Source organism: Equus caballus, chromosome 4, assembly GCF_041296265.1.
Source record: "Equus caballus isolate H_3958 breed thoroughbred chromosome 4, TB-T2T, whole genome shotgun sequence".
Taxonomy (NCBI): domain Eukaryota; kingdom Metazoa; phylum Chordata; class Mammalia; order Perissodactyla; family Equidae; genus Equus; species Equus caballus.
In genome coordinates, this window is record NC_091687.1 from 112084157 (window position 1) to 112109547 (window position 25391).

General features: G+C 54.8%; 1 protein-coding gene across 2 annotated transcripts in view; it reads left to right on the forward strand.

Moving 5' to 3' along the window:
* The window catches only part of DNAJB6 (DnaJ heat shock protein family (Hsp40) member B6), a 90211-nt gene extending 77626 nt beyond the window's left edge, over positions 1-12585 (forward strand). The window contains exon 10 of one of the 2 annotated variants that reach the window (XM_023640118.2): positions 9831-12585. In XM_023640118.2, coding sequence (XP_023495886.2) covers positions 9831-9916 — 86 coding nt within the window. In that variant the 3' untranslated portion in view covers positions 9917-12585. The remainder of the gene's footprint in view (positions 1-9830) is intronic. The other variant, XM_023640119.2, reaches the window with a different exon arrangement.
* The last annotated feature ends 12806 nt before the right edge of the window (positions 12586-25391 follow it).

Below are 25391 nucleotides of genomic sequence, written 5' to 3' on the forward strand. Positions count from 1 at the left end.
GTTGTTTTAAAGATAACATTCCCACTGTGAATTCACATTGTGTGAAACCAACAGCTCGTGCTGACACTAATGGAAGCACTGGAGAGGACGGGAGGGACATTCCTATCAGACTGTCCTGGCCGCAGACAGTGAGCACGACAAGACCACCCCACGTTTGCAGCCCTGTCATGGAGTCATGGCCCTCCTGCGATACAGGAGAGGGCTTGATGAGATCCCCGCTCCTTGTGAGGCCCTCCACAGACAGCGCTGCAGGGCGTGGGGCTCCTCTCAGCTGCTCACGTGCCAGAATCTGACTGCTCCTGGGACCTGGGGAGGGAGGCAAGCATTTCTGCGGGCGCGAAGAAAGTTTCTAGCACTTGGCCCCCGCTGTCCTTCGAGGCCCGAGACACAGGAACTGTGTCTGTGGGGTGGTGCCAGGGCCATGAATGTCTTCAGGCTGCACACGGAACCAGCTTTCATCAAGCAGCCAGGCCCCTCGGCTTCACGTGACCCTGCCATGCGCGCCCACTCACGTCCAAAGGCAGCTCCCGACCTGCTCCTCAGAGAGTGGGAGATTCCCCAGCCCCAGAGGCCGGGGCCACGAGGTAGGTACCTGCTTCACAGGTGAGAAGACGGGCGTGCAGCTGCCCTGCAGAGGTGCCGAGCCAGACCTGTGTCTGCTGGCTGCCCATCCCTTGGGCCCCCCGCTTGGATGGCCCTGAGGGCGTGTTTGCTGCATACAGGTGGGCGAGGCTGCTCATCATTACTGCCTCCTACTTGGGGGAGTCTTCAGAAGACAGGGTGCTGCTCTGGGGGCGCTGGGTGTTGGGGAGGGTGGGGTCCCAGCACCTGTGTGCACACAGGTAGCTCTCACTTTGCTGTGGCTCACCAGTGGCAGCTGTTGAAATGATCGTGGGGGGAGGAGGGCCCTGTGCATGGCCTCGTGATCTTCCAGGTGGTGGTTCTTGGGTGCTGGGTGCACATCCAAGGGTGGCGAAGGGTAAAGAAGGGTGGGGGGTGGGGTGGGGTCCCAGCCTCCAACTGCAGCTTCTTCACCCCAAGGGCCCCTCTGGGGACAGCTTGTGGGACTGGGCACGGAGGGTGATCCTGGTCCTTCACACCACCCGGGGTTCTCTGTTACCCTCTTTCCCCTGTGTCAGGAGGATTAAGGGCTGCAAAACTCACTGTAGACAAATACTTTTAAACATTTACTTTGAAATGCCTCCACTTTCACAGGAAGTTGCACAAATAGTACTAAGAGGTCCGGCATGCCCTCACCTGGGGTCCCCAGTGTAAGTGGAGCGTCAAAACCAGGAAAACGACACGGTTCGATCCACGGGGAAACACCCTCAGAGGATTGTTCAGAGGCTCAAAAAAATGGGACCATAACATTAATAATCATACCAAATTTTGTCTTGCTTTTGCCAAAATGAGGTTTTATTTGGAATCTGAAAGTAAGGAGTCCTAAGAGTGATCACGTTTGGAATGCACATTCATGTTTCCATCCCTTGCTGGTGGTCCTGGTCACCCAGGTTGCCTCTGGGGTGTTTCTGCACCGAGTTGCAAGCACAGAGACCTCCCGGGGCCTCCCGTCAGGGTGCCAGGCCCTCTCTCGGTCTTCCTCACCATCTGATGCTGCCACACACAGTGCCACCCAGGGACTGTCCTCTTGTGGGTTGTCCGGCCCACAGTTGACCACTGGTCTCTGGGAGCATGGCCCACTTGGGGTGGCCCCTGCTGGTGCTCAGGTCGAGTCAGCACAGGTGTCATCCTGTGAGCCTGAGGGGCACAATGTGACGGCGTGGCCTGTGGACCTGGAGTGGACAAGAAGCCACCTGGGCTGGTTACTGCAAGCCACAAAGCAGAAGGCCCGAGGCGCCACTTGGGCAGGCTGGTGCCTCCCTCAGTGGCCAGGCCCAGAGGACGTCCTGGGGCTGTGGCAGCCACGCCCACTGCCCCTTCCCCTTGACCTTTAGTGCCACCTCGATCTCCATGGGGAGCACTTTGCCGTCATGGCGCCCATAGCACCGAGCAAAGGCATTAACGGCTGGGTGAGGGAACACGGCCTGGGCAGTGCCTACCAGGTGCGAGCCCCCTCCTGACCCCGTCACCCTGTCAATCACTGAAGGTGAAATGAAATCAACATGTCCTGCCATCTCTGTGGATGGAAGAACAGAGGGCAGCCCCAGCTGAGCTGACCGAGACACAGCCACACGCTGCCAGGGGGAGACTGGCAGGAGCTCAGGACCCGGTCAACCCAAGGAGGCAGCCAGTGCTGGGAAGGGCCAGGTGTGAGCAGCTGTGGGACGGTCATAGGGTTTCCAGGCCAAGGCAGGCAAGGCCAAGAGCCAGTGGGCCGAGAGAAAATGCCCGTAGGTGGGTGGAGGGGCCCTCCCTGAGGGAAAGAAGTCACAGAGGGTCCTTTGCCCAGGGAGGAGGCAGGGTGGGGCCCTGCTGTGGTTGGGGGTGGGGGTCACCTGTGAGGGGTGGGCCCTGTGGGTGGACAGCCCGTCCCCTCACTTGTGGAGCTGAGACAAGATTGGGTTCCTGGAGAATTCCGTGGTTTCTTCTCACCATGAACTGAGGAGGGGTCTGGCTGCCTTCTGGGTGGGTCTGCCCCTCCCTTGCCCCATCGCACCTGCTCCAGGCTGACCTCTCACCGCCCTCCCTCGGCCTGAGGGCCTCTTCATTGGGTGCGCTGGCAGCCCTGCCTCCTCGTTGAGAAGCCCTTGTGGACCCGTGTTTCCCCAGGGCCTACCCTAGCTGGGCCTCTGCAGAGGGGACCTGACAGGCAGTCTGCTGGGATTGCAGGTTGCCCAGGCGAGGCGGCCAGGCGCCCTGGCCATGTTCTCACCCCAGCTGACTCCTGGGAGGTCCCTGCCCTTTGGAGACTGGCCAAGCGAGTCAGCCCAGGCCAGGAGTAGAAGGGCCCGTCTCCGGCCTAGAGGTTCAGGCTGCCTCTCCCACCCCACAGGGCCGGGCGAGAGAGCTTTGCCTCCCACTGTAGGGAGCCGGGTTCCCTTCAGGCTCTTCCCACCAACTCCCGGGAGTCACTCCTTGTCGGTTAAGGCCAGGAGCATCGCTGGAAATGCAAGTGCCCAGGCTGGCACTCGCGTCTTGTGTCTCCCTTCGCTCGCCTGTTGGGCTAGAAGTGGCCTCCCTCCACCGGGTCAGCGGGGATGGAGCCAGAGCCTGCCTGCAGCCGTTGGGCCTCTACTGCAGGGAGCACGGTGCCTGGCGTGCCCCCACCCCCACCCCCATACTGTTCCACAGGACGGTCGACATCCAGCCCAGCGCTTTGCGCAGAGCCTGCTAAATACATATGTTTTGAGGAAAGGAATGGGTGATTGGCTCCCAGCCTGTGGAGGAAGGACCCATCACCACCTATTCCAAAACTTTGCCATGCACGAGCTGCTTTGAAATTTTTTTATCCTGGTAAAATACACATAATGTGAAATTTGTAACTGCTTTTCAATGTACACTTCAGTGTTGTTAAGCCCAGTAACGCTGTTGTGCACTCGTTACCACCATCCGTCTCCAGAACTCTTCATCTTCCCAAACCGAACTTCTGTCCTCATTAAACACTAACTCCCCATGCACCTCCCCCGGCCCCCACCATTCTCCGTTCTGTCTATGACTGATGATTCTTGGGACCTCAAATAAGTGGAAGCCTGCAGTATTTGTCACTTTGTGACTGGCTTATTTCACTCAGCATGATGTCCTGTAGGTTCATCCACGCTGTGGCATGTGTCAGGAGCCCCTTCCTTTTTTAAGGCTGAGTCGTGTCCCTTGTATGAATGGACCATGTTCCACTCGGTCATCCATTCGTCCGTCTGGGCGCCTGGTTGCTGGCACTGAGCTGCTTCTGACCTGTGTCGTGAGTTGGAAGCTGCAGCGGTATCTGTTTGGGGACACGTCCTGTTTCTGTCTGGGGAGGTGTGTGCTGTGTGTTTCTGTTCCTGCCCCTTTGGTGGCTGTTGGGCCATCCTGCTGCCTGGGAGTCAGAGCTGAGGGCAGGATTGAATTTGGGGTCCCCTGCAGCCCAAAGAGGGTCTCAGGCACCGGGCAAGTTGCCCTCAGGGGCCTGACTTGGCCTGTTCCCGCCAAGCCTGACCGAGGCTCCAGCCGAGAACTTTCCTCACTCCTTCCCGGGGCCAGCTGGCTGGGGAGAGACACTGTGCCCGGTGCCTGCTGCCTGCGCACAACCCCTCGGGCCACCCTGGCCGCCTTTCAGGGGCCGGAATGAGGCTGTCTTGGTCTTCAAAGCTGGCCACGGATCCTGGGCACCTGATTTTCCCCGCTGACTTTTCCCTGCCCACCCTGGAGCTGGCAGGGCAAGGCAGGGTGGAGAGAAAGCGGGTCCCAGGCCCCTAGCAGGGCGGCTTTGTGTTGGTGGAGGACGCCGGGCACGGGCCCCTCCCTGGGCCTCCGTGGTTAGGACCGGCCTCCGCCCTGTCCCCTCCAACTCTCACTGGCCACCCACAGAAGGTCACCTGGGAATTACGTCCACACCTGCCTGCGCCCAGGGCACCTGGTGCTCCCCATTTGCCCATCGCCACCCACTTTGCCCCATCAACACGTTTCAGTCAACATGGTTCTCGCTGAGTCTGAGTGGCTTGGGGTGTGGGTGGGGAGTGACCAGGAGCCTGCCTCTAGGGTATGTGCACATTGAAGATGCCCTAGTGTGGCACTGGCTCCAGGACAACTCTAGGGGTGACCATGCTGTTAAGGCAGGTGTCCGTCTTCTCGTTATGGTCACGTCTCGAAGCTTTATCACACTGACCACAGTTATTGCACACAGGGGCGAGGCCCTGCCAGCCCAACGCAAGACCAGTTCCTGGCAGAGCCCTGTCTGGGCAAAGGGATGGTCTGCTCATCACTGCTGGGCCAGGCCGCTGCCTCTGACCTGACAGCTTCTCAGACACATCTCAGCACCATTAGTGTTGGTCAGAAAATCGCTCAAGCGTTTTCTCAGAATTCCCAACTTCCTCCCAGAAGAGGTCACGCAGTAACCCCACAGATGAGTTCCGGCCCAGCCCAGGTGCGGGGTGGCTCCTACTGCAGCGCGGAGGCAGCAGGAGGGTTCCCGGTGGTTCCGGCCCTCTGTCAGTGTGGACAGTGGACACATCAGGGGCGGGATTTGCTTTACCAAAGACAGCTGCGCTGAATTTCTGCTTGTGTGGCGGCATCCCCTCCTGAGGCCCCAGAACCCGCCCTCTCCCTACGCCCCGCAGCTGCCTCGCCTGCTGCGCCAGGCCGGGGGTTCCGGGTAAGCAGCGCGACCCCTGCCCTGGACGATGGACGTGACTGATCACAGCCTGCCAGCGGCTGAGGCATCAGGCTTCATTCTTGGCTTTTGTCTCTGGGGGTTTTATAGTTTTTTGCTTGATCAACAGCGTTCGTTCTTGTGAACAAACGGAATTCAGTTTTTATGGCATAAAAATTATTGTTTCTCTGACCGACTAGCCATTACACAGTGACACGGGCTGGCCCCGGATGCTGCAGGACGATGCATCTTCCTGTTCCCGAGAAGGTGGGTTGATGAATAGGGTCTGGAGGGATGGGGCCTGGCTTGCAGAAATCCTGGCTTTATTCCTGAACGACGGGCCGAGTTCTGGAAGGTCTTTCTACACAAGGGAGACCCAGCCTGGAGAGGGCAGGGACCCAGGGCAGGAGTGAGACCCTGAGTCCACCAAGCAGGCCTCTGAAACGCTGCCTGTCACTGAGGCCGGCACAGGCGGGGCCTCTCATCTCGGACGCCTGCCCGTTTCCTTATTCTCGCCTGTTAAGCCCTGGTCAGCAGCCCCGCAGGGCAGGCTCCGGCCACTGTGCAGGCAGGGAAGGCAGGGTCTGCCCCCTGGAGGAGCTGGTGGCATCTAGAAGCACCCAGAGCGCAGGCGGCCCTGCGATGCCACATTCCTTAGGGAGCTCGAGGTCTGGGGACGCCAAGGGCGGTGCTTCATGACACTCTTGTGATCTGGCCATCTCCTGAGCCCGGCCGTCAGTGTCCTTTTACAAAGGAGAACACAGGCTCCAGGACGTCAGGTGCAGTCCCAGAGTGCACAGAGGGACGAGGGGGCCATCCGATGGATGCGAGGTTTCTGCTCCTGCCCCCTGCTCACGCTGTCATTCCCAGCCACAGACCTCTGGTACTTTGCACAAAGCTGGGTGAACACACCTCTGCGTTCTCAGGACGGGCTGGGGAGATAGAGCTGCCTCGGCACCTAGGCTGTGGTTTTGCCCATCCTCAAATCTCCGGGCAAGGGCCATTCTGTTTCAGCTGGGCCCCTCATCCCCTGCCCATGGTCACGGCTAAACACCGAAGGCCTGAGGCCGCGGCTGTACGGATCTCACGTAGCAAGCACCTCCTACCTGCCAGGCGCCGTCTGGGCCGGACCCGGGGCTGAGCCCTCCCAGATGGAGGGCCTGAGCCCCCTGACGTGAGAAAGCCTCCAGAGGCCTCTGGAAGCCTATTAGATCACTCTGGTCAGGGAAATTTCCCGACCGACCAGAAGAACTAAATGCCCGTTCGTGTGTATGGGCCGCGAGGCAGGCTGGCTGCTCCGTGGCTGCTGGCTCTGGGATCCCAGACGTAAAGAGCCACGGCAGCAGCCCTTCCATAGGGCGTTTGGAGATTCTTCTTGCATCTTTAGTTTCAGAGCCCACCCACGTTGGAGGAAGCATCTTCCCCTCTTAGGATTCCGTCCATGGGACTAGTCCTGGAAGGAAGCAGGCTGCCTCCGACTGGCCCCTGAGCGATGGGAAGCAACCAGAATATTGTGGTGTCACCCCTGGCCCCCAGCCCCCTGCCCAGGAGGAGCTCATCAGGGTGATGGAGGCCTCCCCAGCAGAAAGGGGCAGGAAGCAGCCTGGTGGGCGACCTGTGCTTTGCTGGCCCACCCAGGATGCCGAGAGTAAGGGCCTGTGTCAGTGTCACCAGGACAGCAGGCGTGTGGGGGTCGAGGGGCACCCAGTTCTGCTGACTGCCCGTGCTGGGTCTCAGTTCTATTGGGCTTTTATTTTCCTGACTTTGTAGTATGGACAATTCATACAGACAAGTAGCTAGATTTGGCAGTTTTGTGTGTGCGTGTGTGTGTGTAATTTGCAGACCATCTTAAGGTACATCATCTCCCAAAATAAAGGGCCATTCTCCTGCATGACCTCGGTACTGTTATCACACCCCATGAAATTAGTGATGATCCCCCAGCGCCACCTAATTCTTGGTCATCTTCAGAAGGATTTCTATAATGTTTTTAAACCGTGCTTCAGTCGGCACCACACACTGCACTCGGTTGTCGTGTCTCCTAAATCTGTGTGTTCTTACCTTTTATTGTGAAAAGGCTTAAACATACCCAGTGTGTGTTGGCGTGGACAGTGGTAGAGATGACCCCTCCCCCAGCTCTAACCATTGTCAGCACCTGTCGGATCTGCGTTGTCGGTCTCCTCCCCTCCCCTGGTGTTTTAGAGCAAACCCGGGACATTGTATCATTTTGTCTCTAAGTAGTTAACATATTATTCCTCTGCATTCTCAGTTGGAATTCTATAAAGACCAATTTTCCTGTGTCCTCTCTGGGTCCCTGAAGTACAGAAAAAGGCTGATAAATGCTGCGTCTTTCCCTATTTACCACCTCTCAGAAAAATCAGTTGGTTCTCTGGCTTCCTCCAAGGATACCCAAGGTGATCAATTACTTTCTCTTTTTAGTCTCAACATGAACTCAAAGATTTTAAGATCTTTCTTGAGTCCCATCCATTGAAGTCACATCCCAGGACACGCCAGATCTCACATCTTACCTGTCTAAAGGGACAGATAAGAAATACACATATTTAACAAAGGCTTATTTCAGGACTCATAGAGTGATTCTGGGGTGCTGGGCTGGGCCTAGTGTGCGTGTATGAGAGACAGAGACTCAGCAGAAGCTCTAGCCTGTGAACCCCCCATCGCACAGGAGGGCACAGGGCATCCCAATAGTGACAACAGGCAAGTGGGATGTTTACGCTGTGAGAGTGAGGTCAATTTGCTATCGAGGCCCAGAGACATTAAAATCCTTTCCGAAAAACTAACAGGGCTGTACAGGTAACATGAGAAGGCAACATAGTTCTTTCCACATTCCCATTTCCCAAGGTAACTGCAGGTGCAAGGAAGTGCAGGCCTAATTTCCAGATGACCAACAAAAGCTGGACCCCAGGCTGGCCTCCAGTCTTCCTGGGCCTGCTTCTGCTGCTGGCTCTTTTCAGATCCCCACTTAATTGGTCTAGTGGAGGAGGGGCCAGCAATGGTGGGTCAGTCCACCCATCCACCCACCTGCCCATCATCCACCCATCTTCCATCCTTCATCATTTATCTGCCGTCCATCCATCCATCCATCCATCCATCCGTCCAATGAATGCTAATTGTGTATCCAGTGTGTGCCAGGCAGGTCGCGGACACAGCTGTATGAGTTGCAGCCCCACTCTGCAGAGGAAACGAGATGTGCTGTCCACAGACAGGAAAAGTCACCCCAGCCCCGCTTCTCTCAGGCCCCCTGGTCATGGGCGCAGACAGTGCAGGAGGAATCCAGAGGAGGGACACCTGCTGGTGGGAGGTTGAGGAGCTTCGTGGGTGGGTCTTGGTGGGCGGAGGTGGGCAGGCAGTCCAGGTGAGGAGAACAGCCTGAGCCAAGCTGTGGGCTTGCAGGGCGGAAGTGGGAAGAGGGTGAACTTGTGGAAGTGGAGGATTTGGGGTGAGGTAGGAGGAGGTGAGGCTGGCAGGTGGGTGGACCAGATTGTGGCAGCCTCCAGCAACTACCGGAGTGTGGACCTGCTGCTGAGCGCAGACACAGACGGTCTGAGGGGAGCGGAAGGGCTGCTTTCCTGTCACCTCGCCTGGCCGAGTGAGCAACACTGGAGCAGGCCTGTGACGACCTGTTCCAAGGACCGTGTCCGTAGTGAGCAGTGCAGGCTGACCCCAGGAAAGCCCCCTCCCAAAGTCACACAGTCGCAGTGAATAGACACCAATCGCAGGTCCTTGAGCTCAGGCCTGAGTCTGGACAATGGGAGCAGCGGGAACCAGGTGGGGAACCAGCAAGGCAGCCTCCCGGGTGCCCATTCCCTCAGGCAGGAGATGGCTGCTGCTCCAGGACTGGCCACTTCTCTGTCTTCCTGAAGCTTTGGAGGGTCACCTGTCACCTCATAGGTCACCTGTCACCTGTAGGATCACCTGCTACCTGACCCATCACCCTGGCTCCAGGAGGCCATAGACCTCGGATGTGGGTCCTGCCCCCGAATCCCTTTCTTCTCGTCCCTCTTCTCCCTGGACGGTGCCTCTGGGAGCACCCAGTTAGGAGCCAACCCAGATCCACGAGCCTGTGAGGGTGGGGAGTGCCCCTCCCTGACCAGCTGCAGCATGGTGACCTGCTCCAGGCCTCCCGCCAGCTCGTCCACTCAGGGCCGGCACCGAGCAGGCCGGACAGATGCGTGTGACAGGAGAGGAGCCAGAAGGGAGAGTCCGGGGTCTGCAGGGCAGTCTTGCTGCTCAGAGCCCTGACAGAGGCAGTGCTAAGGAGGGACTGCTCCATAGAGGAGGGGGCCCTAGAAGCAGAGAAGTCTGAGGGACGGACAGCAGCTCCCTGGGCAGGGGACCGGTCAAGCCATAAAGACTTCCTGCTAACCCGTCACCCTCGCCGAGTCCAGGAATGCGGGGAGAAGGAGGTGTCCCGTTTCATTCTCCTACCCGCAGTCTGCCACAGCTGACCGTCCACTGCCACCCTGGGCTCCCTGAGATCCCCTTGTCATCTGTGGGGGTGGATGGGGCCCCTGGGAAGGCGTGTCCGTGTTCTAACCTGGACTGTGAATGTGCCCTTGTGTAAACTTAGGTCTTTGCAGATGTGATCCCGCCAAGGATGGCGAGATGAGACCGCCTAGTGCCAGGCGTCCTAAGAGGAAGGAGCGGGAGATTTGAGACCAGACAAGTACAGGAGGAGGCCACGTGCAGACAGAGCGAAGACTGGGTGACTCGGCCACGAGCCCAGGGATGCCTGGGGTCCCCAGGAGCTGGAAGAGGCAGGAAGGACACCCTCCTGGGGCCTCCGGAGGGAGCACAGCCTTGCGGCACCTGGATCTGACTTCTGGACTCCAAGCTGTGGAGGATGAGTGCTGTGTTGTGAGCCCCGTGTGTTGTGTTTGCTCGGCCGCCCCAGGACGCAGAGCCCGCGACTGCCGCTGGGGCCCACCCTGCTCTCAGAGATTTGGCCTGCTTAGAGTATGGGTCCTGGGGTTTAAGACTTCAGCACCCCCACTTTTAAAACCCCAAATCAAGTATTCTCTGTAAAACCTCCATATATCCATGTAGCTTAGTGGGAATGTTTCTTTATCCAGGGTCTTCACGTAGAAAAAGGACAACATGAATGCTGGCCACTCTTCGTGGGAGTAATTTTGAGATGGTATTCTATGGTGCAATATTTCCTGTGGCCACAGGAGGGCGCCTCCATAAAAGGAACAGGACCATGGGCAGGAGACCCGCCTCCACCCCACCCCTCGCACGCACGCGCACGCACACCCGCACACATGCATGCACACGCACACACGGTAGAGTAAATCAGTCTTAAACTTTAATAATGTTGAAGTTAATCAAGGCTGAAATAAGTTGGAGCGGGAGGGGGCCAGAGCGGTTTCATTGTCCCCTTGGTGGAATAAAATAATTAGTTTTACTGGAGACTGAGGAGTTTCTCTGTTCAACATTTACCACCTACTCTCGTAACCTTATAAATAACACAGCAAAGGAGTCACAAGAACACGATTTTAGAAGGTAAAATTAAGCTCTTCCGAAAGTTCGGGGTTCTTTTTCCTACACTCACAAGCCAGAACATTTCCACATCTTTTACTCAAATAAACATCCGACACATGGTAACTTGTGGTTTCCTGGGCTAATGGAGAAAAATGAAATCCATTGTTAATATTTCTAAGACCTTCTACCTAACATAATCCCATAACCCATGGAACGCTGCGCTGGTCCCCAGTAAGTGGCCACAGAAAGGAAATGTCACATCGGCCAAGATCTGCACAGAGTTCCTGGGCGGTCACCCAGTGGCTGGAGCAAACGCAGGCCCCTCACCTGTGGGCCTGACGGGCCTCACCTGGGCTTGGCCCGAGCTCCTGGTACGAACAGGTGGCTGTTTCATCGATCCAGAATTGCAGGACCGGGAATTCTCCAAGGTGCAGTTCAACATCCTGATGAATAACGGAAGTCTTCATTTCCCCTGTTTTTGTCTCTTCTCACCGGAGTGCACCGTGTCTCTCTTGCCTGACACCTTGTGACATCAAAGTGTGACATCAAAGTGTGACACCGAGTGCCCCCGCTGTCCTTTACGTCTCCAGATTGTTACTGAAACCAAGGTAAAAACTCAAGCTGATGGAAGAAATAGAATAAAGGGAGAGAAAGCAAAGGTCAGACCCAAAAGAGGCCAGTCTTGACCCCAAGCCCCCGCGAGGAGGATTGTGCATTCCCGGGCTGATGCAGGCCCTTCCTCCCCACACCAGACCCCTCATCTAAACTAAACTAACTCAGAACTCCAGAAAACCCACCATCACCAGCCAGTTAGGAAAGTACATCTTTCTCATTTCCATTGGTTTCAGTTTCAATGCAAGTCAGTTGATGTACGTGACTCCTTTGTTAGCTTAAGTCTTAGAAGGTTTATTGCTTGCAGTATGTGACAGTAACAATGGGGTTTCAAGCGTCCTTCTGTGTGGTGGTAAAAACTCCTCCTCGTTTGGGAGCAGGAAGACCTCACCACTCACAGCTGAGCCTCCCAATCTGACGTTTGTGATCTCAATGGGTTACGTGTTAGAGAGGCCATAAGGATCACGGTGTGTCCCATCCCGATTCAGGGACTAGAAAATAGAAGCATGGTGTAGAAAGAAAGTCATCTTTCCATCTCTTTTATTTGCTTTTAAATCTACTTTCTTTTCATTTTTAGCTGCATTGACAAATACTTAGCTGTAAGTACCAAGCATCTTGGGAGAATATAAATATGAGTCAGATTTGCCAGCTAAATACGTTTCATTAGAGCTAGACAGCCAATTTCACTTCAGATTAAGAGGCTGCCTGCAGATTTCTGGAACTTTATTTTTTACATACTTTCTCTATAATTTACGTATTTTTGGACACAATGTCTGCAGTCAGATCAGAATAACAGGACTGACCCAGGCTGATCAGATGGAGGGTGCGAATTTCCTCGTGTGTGCGCCTCAGCTTGGGCTGCGCCATAGGTTTGCCAGAAGTGACATTATAATCTCCTCAGTACAGGTTATATTTATCACAGCCAGTTTAGAAAGAGTTGGAATTAATTAGGGAATGTCTCAAATGTCAGATCATTAAATGAAACTGTAAAAAGTAAATTGTAGTCTTTGGCAAGCAAGTATTTCATAAAATAAGAGCCCTTGAATGGAATGGTAATTGTCTGAAATATATACTTTTATTACCACTTTTAGAGACACAGATTAACAATCTGAAAGTTTTAAATATGATGTGAATAGTGATGTATTATAGCTCCCACAAGAAATCATGAAATTTGATGTCTGAAATCTTACCAAGACTCATGGAGTAGTCAATTAAAATATAGTATTGTTAAAGGTGTGTGTTCGTGTGTGTGTGTGTGTATTTAACATCTGCCAGTTGTTTGAATTTTAAAAGCCATTTACAAAGAATTCAGTATGATAGATAATGTGGAAAATATTGAAAGCTAAAGTCAAAAAATAGAGGCATCTCTTTGAAATAAATGATCAAACTGGCGTGAAGTGACCTGGGGCAGTCCGCTCGGAGTGACGCAGCCTCGACACTGGCTGGCTCCTCGTTTGTCACATACCATCTGTGGTGACTAATGAGGAAAACGGTTACCAACAATTTCAGAAATTTCCACAAACTGAGAATCTTGTCTCCTTTCTATATTTGATTCTGATGACACAGAAACAGTTTCTGTTTCGATGTGTTAATGTCACTTGCATTAAACAAACTGTGATAAACGAGTCTGGGATGGCGTGTGTGGGGGGGCTCCTGTGACTTCTTTTTTTTCAGTTGTTTTTAGTTGAAAACACTTCTTTTTCAGTGTGGAAGGAATTTGTATAGAAGGTATAAGAAACATGTGTCTAGAAAAGCATCTGCTAATTTTAAAGCACCGAACCAACACTGTTAAGATGTTGGTTTGCACAGGGCTTGCCATCGAGGGAGCCAGGCATGGCTAAGTGTGGATCATCTGTCAAGAGCCTAAAATAACCCTGGGTCTCTCTCACTGTCTGCCGATGACCGCCACCTGTTCACGGATACGTGGACACCACTGAGAAGCCACCCTGCTAATCAAAGGGAAGAGCTTTGGCTCCTGTTGGAAGAGTACGCAGACTGTTTCATGGAAACTGTAAAGCTCCAGTTTGCAATCGTGTTGATAGGATCAAATCTGTCTCGTTGGTCCAAGCTTACAGAGGCCAACTGAGATGAGAGAAGCATTGCGTTTTATATACGATGTTCTCACACTCTGGGGTGTCAGCTGAGCCTGGCACTTTGTTAGCATCAAGCACAGTTGTAGGAAGTGCAAACACGGCCACGGTTAGAATCCCGGTTGCAGCAGGGCAGAAAGGCGACGCCGTGGGTTCTGCTGGAAGTTTGAGCACAAATTCCCCTGACTGTGGAGCAGTCGGACCGTGCTGACCCCTGGGCCTTTTGGTTTTCTGGGGGTCTTCCCCTGAACACTGCCCAGATGGGAGGGTCTCGTTTGGGACGAGAAAGGAGGGGCATCTTGAGGAAGCAGCCTCGACAGCATCTGGGTATGGTGTATCTTGTGTATCCCAGCACATTTGCCCAAGCTGAATTCTACAGGCTTCGTGCACACACACACAGAGTTGTGGCTGTCGTCGTCACCTGGGGAGGGGACACATTGACCTGACGATGTGCCAGGTGAAAGTCCTTGGGAATGACAGCAGGAGGGGACATCTCTGCTCCTTGGTGAAACAGTTTGCTCTCTGGGAACGGCCAGAAGCTGCTCGGAGGCGAGACCGCAGAGGAGAGGGAGGGGCACCTGTCTGCCAGCTCAGAGCCTTGGCAATTATTAGGTGTAAATTTTAACCATTTTACAAGCCTGTAAAATTAGTGAATGGATTATGGCAGGTACTATGTGGGGAGCATGGCGGAGAGAAGAAGATAATTAACTAAAGAAGCTTTAACCTGGTCGACAACGAGGCTGGGTTTTCTAAAGACGGCGTCTAAGTGGGGAATTCCAGAAATGTCCCGGCTGATGACAGGATCACAACATTTGAGATGAGGGGCCCACGTCTGTACAGGGGGCTCGTTCCCCTGGGTGTGCACAAATATCAAACATTAACCTCATATTTCACGGTCACAGCTCAAACCTTCTAGCACACATGTGCATACGCACATGCACACACGCGTGCACATGCACATGCACTTCTAGTATCACTGACTTGTTGTGGGACGGGATCTGGAGTCAGGTCTGCCCACTAGGCATTCCATCACAATACTCCGCCTGTTGACCGGCTCAGCCTTACTCATTCTATCCTCCTGAATCCTTGTTCACCTTCACAGACGTCTTCACGGAAAGAGCTGTCATCCAGGAAGAGGATGTGTCCCTGTGGTCGGACTGTGTCCTTGAGCATTTCCTTCTTGGAGGTGGAAGTGCCATGGTGGGGCACGGCCGCCCCATCCCTGTGAGAAGCAGAGGGATGGGACGAAGCTTGCCACCTCCTCTCTCAGAGCTGCCGGCTGGTCTCCAGCGGAATGCAAGGTGAACAAATTGGGATCATTAGAGGTGGACATGGTCCAGAGGACAGTCTGCCTTCCTCTCCTGAGGCCCAGGTCAGAGCCGCTGTCCACCCCCTGCAGCCTCTGCTCTCTTTCCGGAGAGGGGATTGCTGGTGGCAATACCCTGCTAGTCGTCGTGGGAGTTGAATCGTGTCCCCACAAAAAGACAGGTTGGAGTCCTAGCCCCTGGAGTCTGTGAAGATGGCCTTATATGGAAATACGTCTTTGCGGATGTGATCAAGGTCAGAAGAGGTTACACCGGAGTAGGGTGGCCCTAAACCCGGTGACTAGCGTCTTTATAAAAAGGCCGGGTGAAGACACAGGAAAAGTCTATGTGACAATGGAGGCAGAGATTGGAGCGATGCATCTACAAGCCAAGCACGGGCGTCACCAGCAGAGGCCGGAGGAGATGGGAAGGGCCCTCCCCTGGAGCCCTCGGAGGGAGCTCAGCCCTGCGGCCACTTGGCCTGAGACCCCTGGCCTCCAGAACTTGAGAGAATTGTTTCTGCGGTTTCCAGCCGCCGGCCTGCTGTACTGAGGTGTGGTGGCCCTGGGTCCTGGCGCGTCAGTCGGCCCACAGGGACCAGGGGTGCTGCAGCGAGCTCGAGTGGCCACTCTCCTAAGTGTCCCCATGTGCCGGGTCACCAGAGGGTGAGCCTGTGACGGGCGCAGGGTGCAGGCTTCGTCTCCCCGGGGCCCCTTGAGTAGGAGCGTCTTTCCCGTCGTTGGCGAGTGTCCCCGAGGGTGTTCCACACTTTTGCTTTTCCACGCTGTGGAGTTTGCTCCGGTTTATCATCACTTTCCTGTGATGCTCATGCGAGGGTTGTTTTCTTTATCCTGCTCAGCCCACACCCTAAAGAAAGTGCTGGATGGAGATGAAAGGCGCGTGGGAGCGAGGGCTGTGCCTACGGGACTCGAGGCTCGGCCAGGCAGGTCATGAGTCCGTCAGAGGTGCAGCTGTCGCGTCCAGTCCGTGTCTCGCAGCCTCTGCTGGCCGGGCCCCCACACTCATCATGGTCTCCCGACAGGCGCCTCCCACCTTCCTTGTGCCCGTGTGCCCTCCCTCAGAGTGCGCCCCGAAGGGCAGGGCGTCTCTTGCAGCCGCCCCGCTCATGGCGTGCTCCTCAGGTCGCTCAGACTTCATTTCAGCCTCAGACTCATCATTGGAACGATGCAGGAGGCAACTTGTTAAGAAATGGGAGAAAAACAGCTCAAATGGAAAAAATATTCATTTCTCAGTGGTTGTTGAAACGGGCTGTTATAGATATTTTAAGAAAAGTTAAACTGGGTGATTTTCTTCTTCAGTTTTAACGTTTAAACTTTTAAATGAAAAATCGTGAAATAATGTTTCTTTAAGAGGTCACCAGGAAGCTGAGCAAGACAAGTGGGAGCCAGGCGGCATTTCACGAGAAGCTGAAGGAGGAAAGGCTGGGGAGGTTGGGCAGGTGTGTCCTTGGTCCGGGAGGGGAGGCGACAGGAGCAGGTAAATAGGCCGGCCTGGCATGAGGTGGGGCGGCTTCCTCGGCCTCCCCTCCCCACAGTGTCAGCAGCGCCCGGTTGCATCTCCTTTCTTCTCACCCGGACTGAGCAACATCCCCTCCGAGCCTGGGTGGTGGCTGCTCCAGGTGTGGGGCCGCCGCATCCTAAGAGCACAGTTGCTTCCATCTGGGAATAACTGGAGCTTTAGCGATTCCGCTCGAGGGAAATCCACTCCTCAGTCAGTTTTCTGATCTCCCCCAGCAGGGTTTGTGGTGAAATCAGCATGATGTGATATGAAGGGGATGAGGAATGGGGCAGGTCGAGGGAGGGGAGCTCATGGGTGCCGAGTCCCCGCCTGTGGGGGCCGGTGGTCTTTCCTGGCTCATGCCCTGCGGCTCCTGGGTGCAGTGGCTCCCACTGGGCCCTCTGCCTGGACCGCCATCCTGACCCCTCGTGTTCACTCAGGCACCCACTGTGTCACTGTCATCAGCTGGGCTGGGGCATCTGTGTGGTTGCGAGGCTGATGATGTGAGGTGACGCTGGCTCCAGCTCAGGAGCCACCGTCTTGAGATGGTGGCCAGGCTTCCGGCACTTTCCTTCTGCAAGTCCGGAAATCAGAGAGAGACCAGCTCATCTTGCAGAGGAGACAGGCCCTTCCTGGCCAAATCCTAACTCTGCGACTCCCTACACGGTTCTTGCACAATTTGAAGCCTGTCTGGCGGCTTCATGACACGTGTGCATATTTACCAGGGCCGGGGGCTTTGTGTTACTCGCTATTTATTTGTCCTTTACACCCAGCTGGCTTCTGAGAAAGACCCTGTGTGAGCTTCACGGGAATCCCGTGGTTGCTGCTCCCCCCACCCCACACCCAGCCTGCTCGGGCCCCCGTTGCCCTCCTCGGGGGACGCGGTGCTGCCTGGGCTGCTTGGCCATGCAGAGACCATGAGGAGATGGAGGGCAGACTGAGACAGTCCCGACTCGGGGAACATGAGCGTCCCCTCCAAGGGGAAGACATAGAGTCAGCACCGTCAACGTGACGAGCCGGCCGCAGTGCTCGCCCGGACCTCTGGCAGCTCCGTGCGGCAGCGACAATGGCTCAGGGCTCAGAATCTCATCGTTGGCGAGGGCTGCCAGGCTCCTTCCCTTCCTGGGGTGACTCAGTTCGTCCTGCTCCGGGTCGTGACTCAGACCTGGGGCTGGCAGCTTTGCATCAGTTGGTTACTCTGGGGGTGAGTGCTTATGGGCCCAGCAGGTGCACTGTGTGGCGAGTGGAACAGGAGACTTGGTGCTGCCTCCTGGGATCCTGCGGGACCAACCTGGCTCCTGGCTGGGAGGACATGTTTGAATGCAGGCCGATTGTGGGATTGCTGTGGTCAAGCCTCGGTGAATGGGCACAATATGGACCTTCCAGAACATTCCGAGGATTCCTTGAGAACATAGAGTGTGTGGTTTCTGCAGGATGGGTCAGGTGTCAGTTCCGTCTCCCTCCTTCATGGACAGACGATCACAGTGTGAGGCCAGCATGTGGCCGTTGGCCAGTGGGCTGGGCAGAGGGGGCCACCTGCAATCGGCAGCTTTGGAAGCACTGGCGGTGGAGCTGGGCTTGAGGGGTGAGTGGCATTCAGATAACGGAGAGATGGGAAAGATGTTGCCAGCAGGGAATGGTCTGAGTGTTCAGTTCCCATAGGACAGAGCACGTGCCCTGGGGGCTGAGCCAGCAGTGGGGAGCCTGTGGTGGGAAGAGGGTCCCCCCAGGGGAGCGGGTGCTGCAAGGATGTAAAGACAGGGCTCAGGCATAGAGGGGCCTGAGCAGACTGGAAAGCTGGAGCTTTGCCTTATGGACAGTGGAGAGCAGACCAGGGGTCTGGGGCCGGGCCGCAGCTCCACGACAGTCCTGGTCCCCCTGGCCGGAGATGAGCCTGGAGCTTACACACCACCCCTTTGCTTGTGAACTGTGGGTGCTCCGAGGAGGCAGCACCTGGTAGGGCCATCACCTCCCCAAGAGAAGAGAGCCAAGGCTTAGGGCGAAACAGTATCTGAGCTGTGGGCATGTGGCGTCCCCACGCAGAGGTATCCAGGATTTGCGTGTTCCTTGTGAGGATGGATGCCAACAGCAAGGAGTTAGCCGGCTTCCCTCGTCCCCGTGGGGTGTGCCTGCCTGTGTCCCTCGTTTCCATGGGGTGCCTGCGTCCCCGTGCCCATGAGGTGCTGCTCTGTTCCCCACCATACAGGCGTCCAGAGACCAAGAGCCTCCACACAGGGTCAGAGCTTGAAGAAGGCTGTCCTGGGGGCCATTTTGGAACTTCAGATGAAAGTGACCTGCCCATTTGTGAAGCTGCCAAGGCCACAGGGCAGGTCTGTGGGGAAGAGCCAGGGCCCCAGGAGCCCACTTGTGGAAACGGGGCAGCCAGCTGGCCGCATGCCTGTGAGCGGGGCTGGAGCCGAGGGGACCGGGGCTGGTGTGCTGCACCGTGTCCCGGATTCCTAGGTTGAGGCCCTGACCCCACGTGGCTTGTCAGAGATGGGCCTGCAGGGAGGTGATTAAGGTGAAGTGGGTCACAAGGGTGGGGCCCGATCCCACGGGATTAGTGTCCTCCTGAGCAGAGAGAGACACCTGGGTGCACAGAGGGACGGCCATGTGAGGACATTCGAGAGGGTGGCGTCTGCGAGCCCAGGAGAGGGGCCTCTGCAGGTCCCAGCCCTGCCAGCACCTGGATCCTGGATTCCAGCCTCCAGACCCAGAGATGGTCCATTTGTGTGGCCCAGCCGTCCGGCCTGTGGTGTTTGTTACGCAGCCTGAGCTGACAGACGCGAGGTGTGGGGCAGACATGGGAACTGCTGGGGACAGAGGCCGGGGGGCCAGGGGAAGGTAGACGGGTGGGTGCTGTCAGGAGGAACCAGTTCCAGTCTTGTCTCTGTCTGGGCTTTTTCCTGCTTTTAAAGCCCGAGGCCCCAGGGGTGGATGGAAAGAGAGATTTGAGTATTTTTAGTTGTTAAAAATTTTCTTTTTTTAAAAGCTGATGCTGTTCAATAATTAACTTTCTCTGGGTCCTGCTGTTTCTTAAATGGAAAATTAGAGGCAAATGGAAGTGTCAAAAAGAAAGCAAAATCAACAACAACAAACCACCCCCACCAGCCCGTGCCAAAACCCCAGCCTGAGGTCCTCAGCGGGTCCAGCCCCTGAGCCCGCGGAGTTTCAGGCCTGCGTGGACGGCGCACCTGCCACTCCCAGGGCAGAGCCATTGACGTGCTCAGCCCAAGCCCGCTGTCTGTGTGGATCTTCTGCCTTCACACAAAGACCTCGGCTCTTAGGGGCTCCGCCAGGGGGGGCTGCCCCTCGAGAAGCAGAGAAAGACCCATCTGGGGAGAGGACTGCCCTCCGGTGGGATGAGCTGAGGGGCGTGGCAGGAATCCATGGATGCCTTCACCCCAAGTGTTTGTTTTCCAAGATTTCACCTAGTTTGTCTTGAATAATCCAGGCTAGGCCATCTGGTTCCTGAGGCCCTGGAGCTGCACCAGCTAGGACAGGATGGGGACAGAAGCACCCTTCAGCCCTCCGGGACCCACTGAGTCCTTGGTCACCCTGATCAACCCAGCGATGGCCCCGGACGGCAGGGTGTGACTGTGGGGTGTGGACACGTCGCCCCCACCCTGCCGTGTCCTGGCCTTGGGCGCAGGAGGGTGCAGACGTCTGCAGGCAGATAGAAGGCCTGTTCCCCTCCGCTGGGCGCATGAGTTACAACTGTCGGCTTTTGGACATGTGTGTGTGGCTTAAGTTCTGTTCCACACTGAGGTTCTCAGCTGGGTGTTTTCATCCAACAGGTCCCGAAGCTCAGGCTAGGGGTGATTTCTCTCAGAGGGTCTCAGCTGGGACCCTTCCCATGGAAATTAAACTGTCCCTCCCTTGCCCTAGGATATCAGGTGTTTGGAGTAATAAATGTATTTTTTGTTTTTTCTAGAAAAGTTTGAAACTTCTGTTCTAATCTGACCATCTTGCTGTGTTGGCGGTCCAATCATTAATATTAAAGTCATTTAATCATTCATTGATTAAATCTTTGAACACTGAGTCTGGTGGTCAGGGCAGACCTCTGTCCACGGGACCTGGTGGGTTTCTAGCCCCCAGCACAGGGCTTGCAAGCGACAGGGCTCAGTAAGCCGGTGAATGAAAGACCACGTGATGAAGGGCCAAGGGGTGGGTGGCAGGGGGAGTGGGGCCTGGCAGGGCCTGGGCCTCCCCCTGTGACTGTGCTCAGGACTCTGTGTGTCTATCCTGGGCCGACCGGGGGCTCTCCCTGGATGAGGAGAGACAGTCTACAGCTGCCAGCCCCACCTCTCAGCACCGAGTGCCCAGCTGCCACGCCCGTCTTGGGCACCCGTCACCTCTCATTGCCAGGCCTCCTGATCTGTATTCCGAGCTCTGTCTTGTGTGGGCCAGTCTGTCCTCCACTGGGGTCAAGTGCATCCCCTCGTCCTCCAGCTGGAGAGTCTTCAGTGACTCCCGTCGCCTCTGGGAAAACAGCTAAACTGTATGGCACGCCTGCCTCCCGCCCATGGCTCTCCACGGGTCCTGGCGCTCTGTAGAGAGCAGACCCCAGCTCTCTACGTTGTGCACCCAGGGTCCCCCCTTCCACCCTCCTCCTGGGGGCACGCCCCACGCCTCTGCGGGGCCCAGGCTGCCCCTCGCTGGGGGAAGCAGTGCTACTGTGTGGTGACCCGTGCTGACACTCTTCAAGGGCCCGTCCTCCTTGTTACCATGTATTTCAGCGTCTGGCAGGGGAGCTGGCACAGAGCAGGAACACGGTGGTTCTTTGCAGAATAAATGAATGGACTCTGGATAGCTGGCGGCCTGCAGGCTTGTAGGCATTCTGCTGTTTCCATACTTCCTGCAGAAGGGATCTTGAGGTTGCTGGTCCAAACTCTGTCCAGACAGAGGGCTGGCCTCTTCGCTCCCACTGCCTCTCCATTCTGGGCCTTTCTCCCAAAGCTGCCAGACCAGGGTTGAGGTCTTCTCTCTCCTGACTTGCCTTGGTTTGTCTAAGTCTGTCCCTGAGACGCCCCGTTTGTTCCTTCACATCCCTGACTGTGAAGGTGACCAGGATGCTGACCACGTGGTAAGTTGTCCTCGTCTGTAAATACGCTCGTAGCGCAACCTGCCAGAAGGGCGAGGTGAGTCAGACCAGGCCTGAGGGCGGTTCTGGGCTCCAGGTTTCTCATTCATGAATGGGGAGCGCTGTCCTCCGGAGAGTGTGGGCCCTGCTGCCCGGCGTGGGGCTGGGGGAAAGCCCTGCCCTCCGGAGCCTGCGTTCTAGTGGCCACAAGGAGGTTGTTTGAGCTATTCTGGGTCTCTTGAAATTTCACATTAATGTTAAACCAGCTTCTCAATTTCTACAAAGACATCAGAAGGGATTCTGACCGGGATCGCATTGAATCTGCAGATGGGTTTGGGGAGAATCGCTATTGTAACAATGTTACAATGTTACAAAGTCTTCTGATCCATGAACATGGGATGTTTTTCCATTTATTTAGACCTTCATTAGTTTCTTTCAACAACGTTTCATAGTTTTCAGAATGTAAGTTTTACATTTCTTTTGTTAAATTTATTCCTAAGTATTTTATTCTTTTGGTGCTATTATGAATGGAATTGTTTTCTTAATTTCATTTTCAGATTGCTCATTGCAATTGTATCAAAATATAGTTGATTTTTGTATTTTGATGTTGTGTTCTACAACCTTGTTGAGCTCTTTCATTAGTTCTAATACTTTTTTAGTGGATTCCTTAGTATTTTCTATATTCAGGATTGTGTCATCTGCACATAGAGATGATTTTATTTCTTCTTTTCTGGTTTGGAAGCCTGTAATGTCCCTTCCCTGCCTTCCCGCCCTGGCTGGAACCTCCAGTGCCGTTGTGAGCAGTCGTGACCGGAACAGACACCACATCTCGTCCCTGCTCTGGGGGGAAGTTTCAGCCTTTACTGTTAAGTGCAGATCAGCCCTGGGTGTCTGTAGATGTCCTTTATCAAGTTGAGGAAGTTCCTTTCCATTCCTAGTTTTTTGAATATTTTTATCATGTAAGGGTGTTGGATCTTGACAAATGCTTTTTCTGCATCCATTGAGATGATCATTTTACTTTTGTTTTTTATTCTATTCATGTGATATATTACTTTAATAGGTTTTCAGAGGTTAAACTAATCTTGCGTTCCTGGGATAAACCCCACATGGTCATGGTGTATAATTCTTTTCATATGTTGCTGGATTTGGTTTGCTAGTATTTTGTTGAGGATTTTTGTGTCCATATTCATAAGAGATATTGGTTTGTAGTTTTCCTGTGATATCTTTTTCTGGTTTTGGTATCAGGGTAATACTGGCTTCATAAAATGTTGCGTATTCTTTAAAAACGAGACTTCCCAGGGCCAGCCCTGATGGCCGAGTGGTTAAAGTTCAGCATTCTCTGTTTTGGGGGCTGGGCTTGGTTCCTGGGTGCAGGACCACACTGCTCATCTGTCAGTAGCCAGGCTGTGGCGGCATCTCACACAGGGGAACTAGAGGGACTTACAACTAGAATGTATGGCTATGCACTGGGGCTTCAGGAGGAAAAAAAAAGAGAGAGAGAGTGGCAGATTGGCAACGGGTGTTAGCTCAGGGTGAATCTTTCCCAGAAAAAAACAAAAACAAAACCCTCCCCATCTGTGGTTTAATGAGGGGCTCCGGAGTTTTGCTGGGGGTCAACATGAAATTTGCTGGGCCTTCAGTTATAGAAATATCCAGTCCATTTTCACCAATTTTTTGGCTTTGAGATTCCCTTTGGAAATTATTTTTGCCTTCTTGCAAAGCCTCCCAAAGTGCATTCAGATGCAATGTTGAATTTTGACCGTTGGTGGTGGCTACGTTCAGTGAAATATTTAACCAAAGAATTGAGTCCGCCACTGACGGGGACCCTCCTCTGTGAATCCAGGCTTGTCAGAACTTGTTTACTCCTCCAAACTAAAATCTCATTTGCAGTTTCTGCTGGATGCCCATTTATTACGTTATTATTAATCATAACGCCTCAGCTTTACTGAGCGCTCACTGTCTGAAGCCGTCACTCACGGGATCTCGTTTGTCTTCACACAAGCCTGTGCGGTGGGCCTTTCACGGCCTCCCTTGTGTAGACAAGGATGCCGAGGCTGGAGATGTGAGTGGGCTGTCCCGACGTCCCCAAGCTGGTAACTGTCGGAGCCGAGATCCCACCCCGGCCTGTCCGACTGTGGCTCCCGGGCTGGACCGTCCACAGCTCTGCCCAGATCTGCCCTCGCAGCCGTGTCTAGACACCCCCACCCCCGGCTCCCAGGGCTTGTGGCGGGGGGGGGGGGGGGGGGGGGGGGGGGGGGGCGGTCAGGCAGCTCTTGTTCAATTTATGTTTCGAGGGAGGGAGTGGTGGTGGGAAGGCAGCTGCCCGCTCCTTTTGCCTCCTCCCGTCGTCCGGCACCCCTTCAACCTGCCCTTATTCTGCGTCGTGTCATGAGCTGCCAGGAGGAAAATCACGTCACTCATGAAGGAAGAAGCACCAGACGCTAGTTAAACTTACTTTGGCAATTTGTCTTTAATCAAGGCCGTTCCAGTCTGTGGCTCGGAGTCTTGATTACCCCTCTCCAGTGGGCGCCCTGATTCCAGGCTGCGTCCCTGATTTTTTTATTTAATTTTTTTCCCACTCTTCTTCCTGATTTCTGGGTTGGAGAGTCTGAAACTCATCCTTGCTTCAAATGGACTTGGCGATTTCGTCTGGTGAGAGCCTCCCGGGAGGGGCAGGGGACGGAGATTCCCCTTGACGGCATTCTCCCTGACTCTTCACATTCCCAGCCCCACAGGGAAGGCGCTGGGCCGCAGGGCCATTCTTCTCGACCTCTCTTGACCCTTACCCCCTGCTGAGTCCAGGGTGAAGGGTCATTTTCTCAGCTTCCCTCTGCTGCAGAGAACTAAAGATTTGGCTTACCCCCTTTGTGTGCCCAGAGAGCTCACCCAGAAAGCTGCGGATGGTCATTGAAACTGCTGATTGTTGGGGGAGCCCGAGCTGCCGTGTGAAACTGTTTCTAGAACCATAGCATCTGTCTGTCTTTGGTGGAAGGACTTCCCAGGGGGCCTACATCCTGTCCTGATGCAGCAAAGCCTTTTTCCCGTTCTCCCGTGTCAGCTCTGAAGTGGAAAGGCAGGAAGGAAGGGAGAGAAAAGAAATGAGAGGGAGGGAAGACTGAGTGGTTCTAAGATGGAGAAACCCTTTGTCCTTTGAAGGAAGAGAAACCAGTGTGTGCATCAGCGGTCATGCCATCGCCTGCATGAGTGGGGGTCAGCCACGGCCACTTCCCCCAGCGCCATGTCCTCCGGGAGGGGACACAGACCACCTGTCATTGCCACTGCCTCTCTGAGGGGCCCCGTGGTGGCGCTTTCCTCCCGTGATGGGGAGGATGTGATGTCTGCCACGCCTTTTCCCTCTCATCCCGGGAGAAGGAGCTAACGGGGCCGTCTCCAGCGGGGTAGCACAAAGGCTCCTCGCCTTAGAGGATGAAGGTGCAGGGCGCCAGGCCCGGTGGGGTCTCCAGGGCCTGTGGAGGAGACTAGATGTGCCAGTGCGCTGTGTCCCGCTGTCCTGCCGCCAGGGCTCTTCTCTGCACCACGCCCTCCTGGCCTTGCTGACGGCCGGCCCAGGTTCCCAGTTCTTCTGAAAATCCCAACATCCACCTAGAACCTTCTGCCAGTCTCTGCCATCAAGCGACAGTCTCTAGAACTTTCTGGCAGAAGGCAAGCTCCTGGGACTCCAGCTCTTTCTTATTGCACATTTCCCCCGATTACACAAATGCTCCTTTACGAAAAGCTGGAAAACACGGGGAAGTTGGAGGAAGACAGCAAGAGCCATTGGTGACCAAGTCACCTCGAGATCCTTGTTGTAAGTGCTTTGAAACGTGACCTCCTTGTTCTTTCACTAGTTAGCATGTTTTGTGGGTGTGCAAATTTCATTAAAAACAAAGTGGAATCCTCATATATGCATAGTTTTGAATCCTGCCTTTACATTCAATATTACGTGTCATGGACATTTTCTATGTCATTCAAATCTTTTCAAGAACATTACTTAAACAGCTACAGAGCTTCCTTTTGTTTGGAGGTATTATAATATGTTTTGT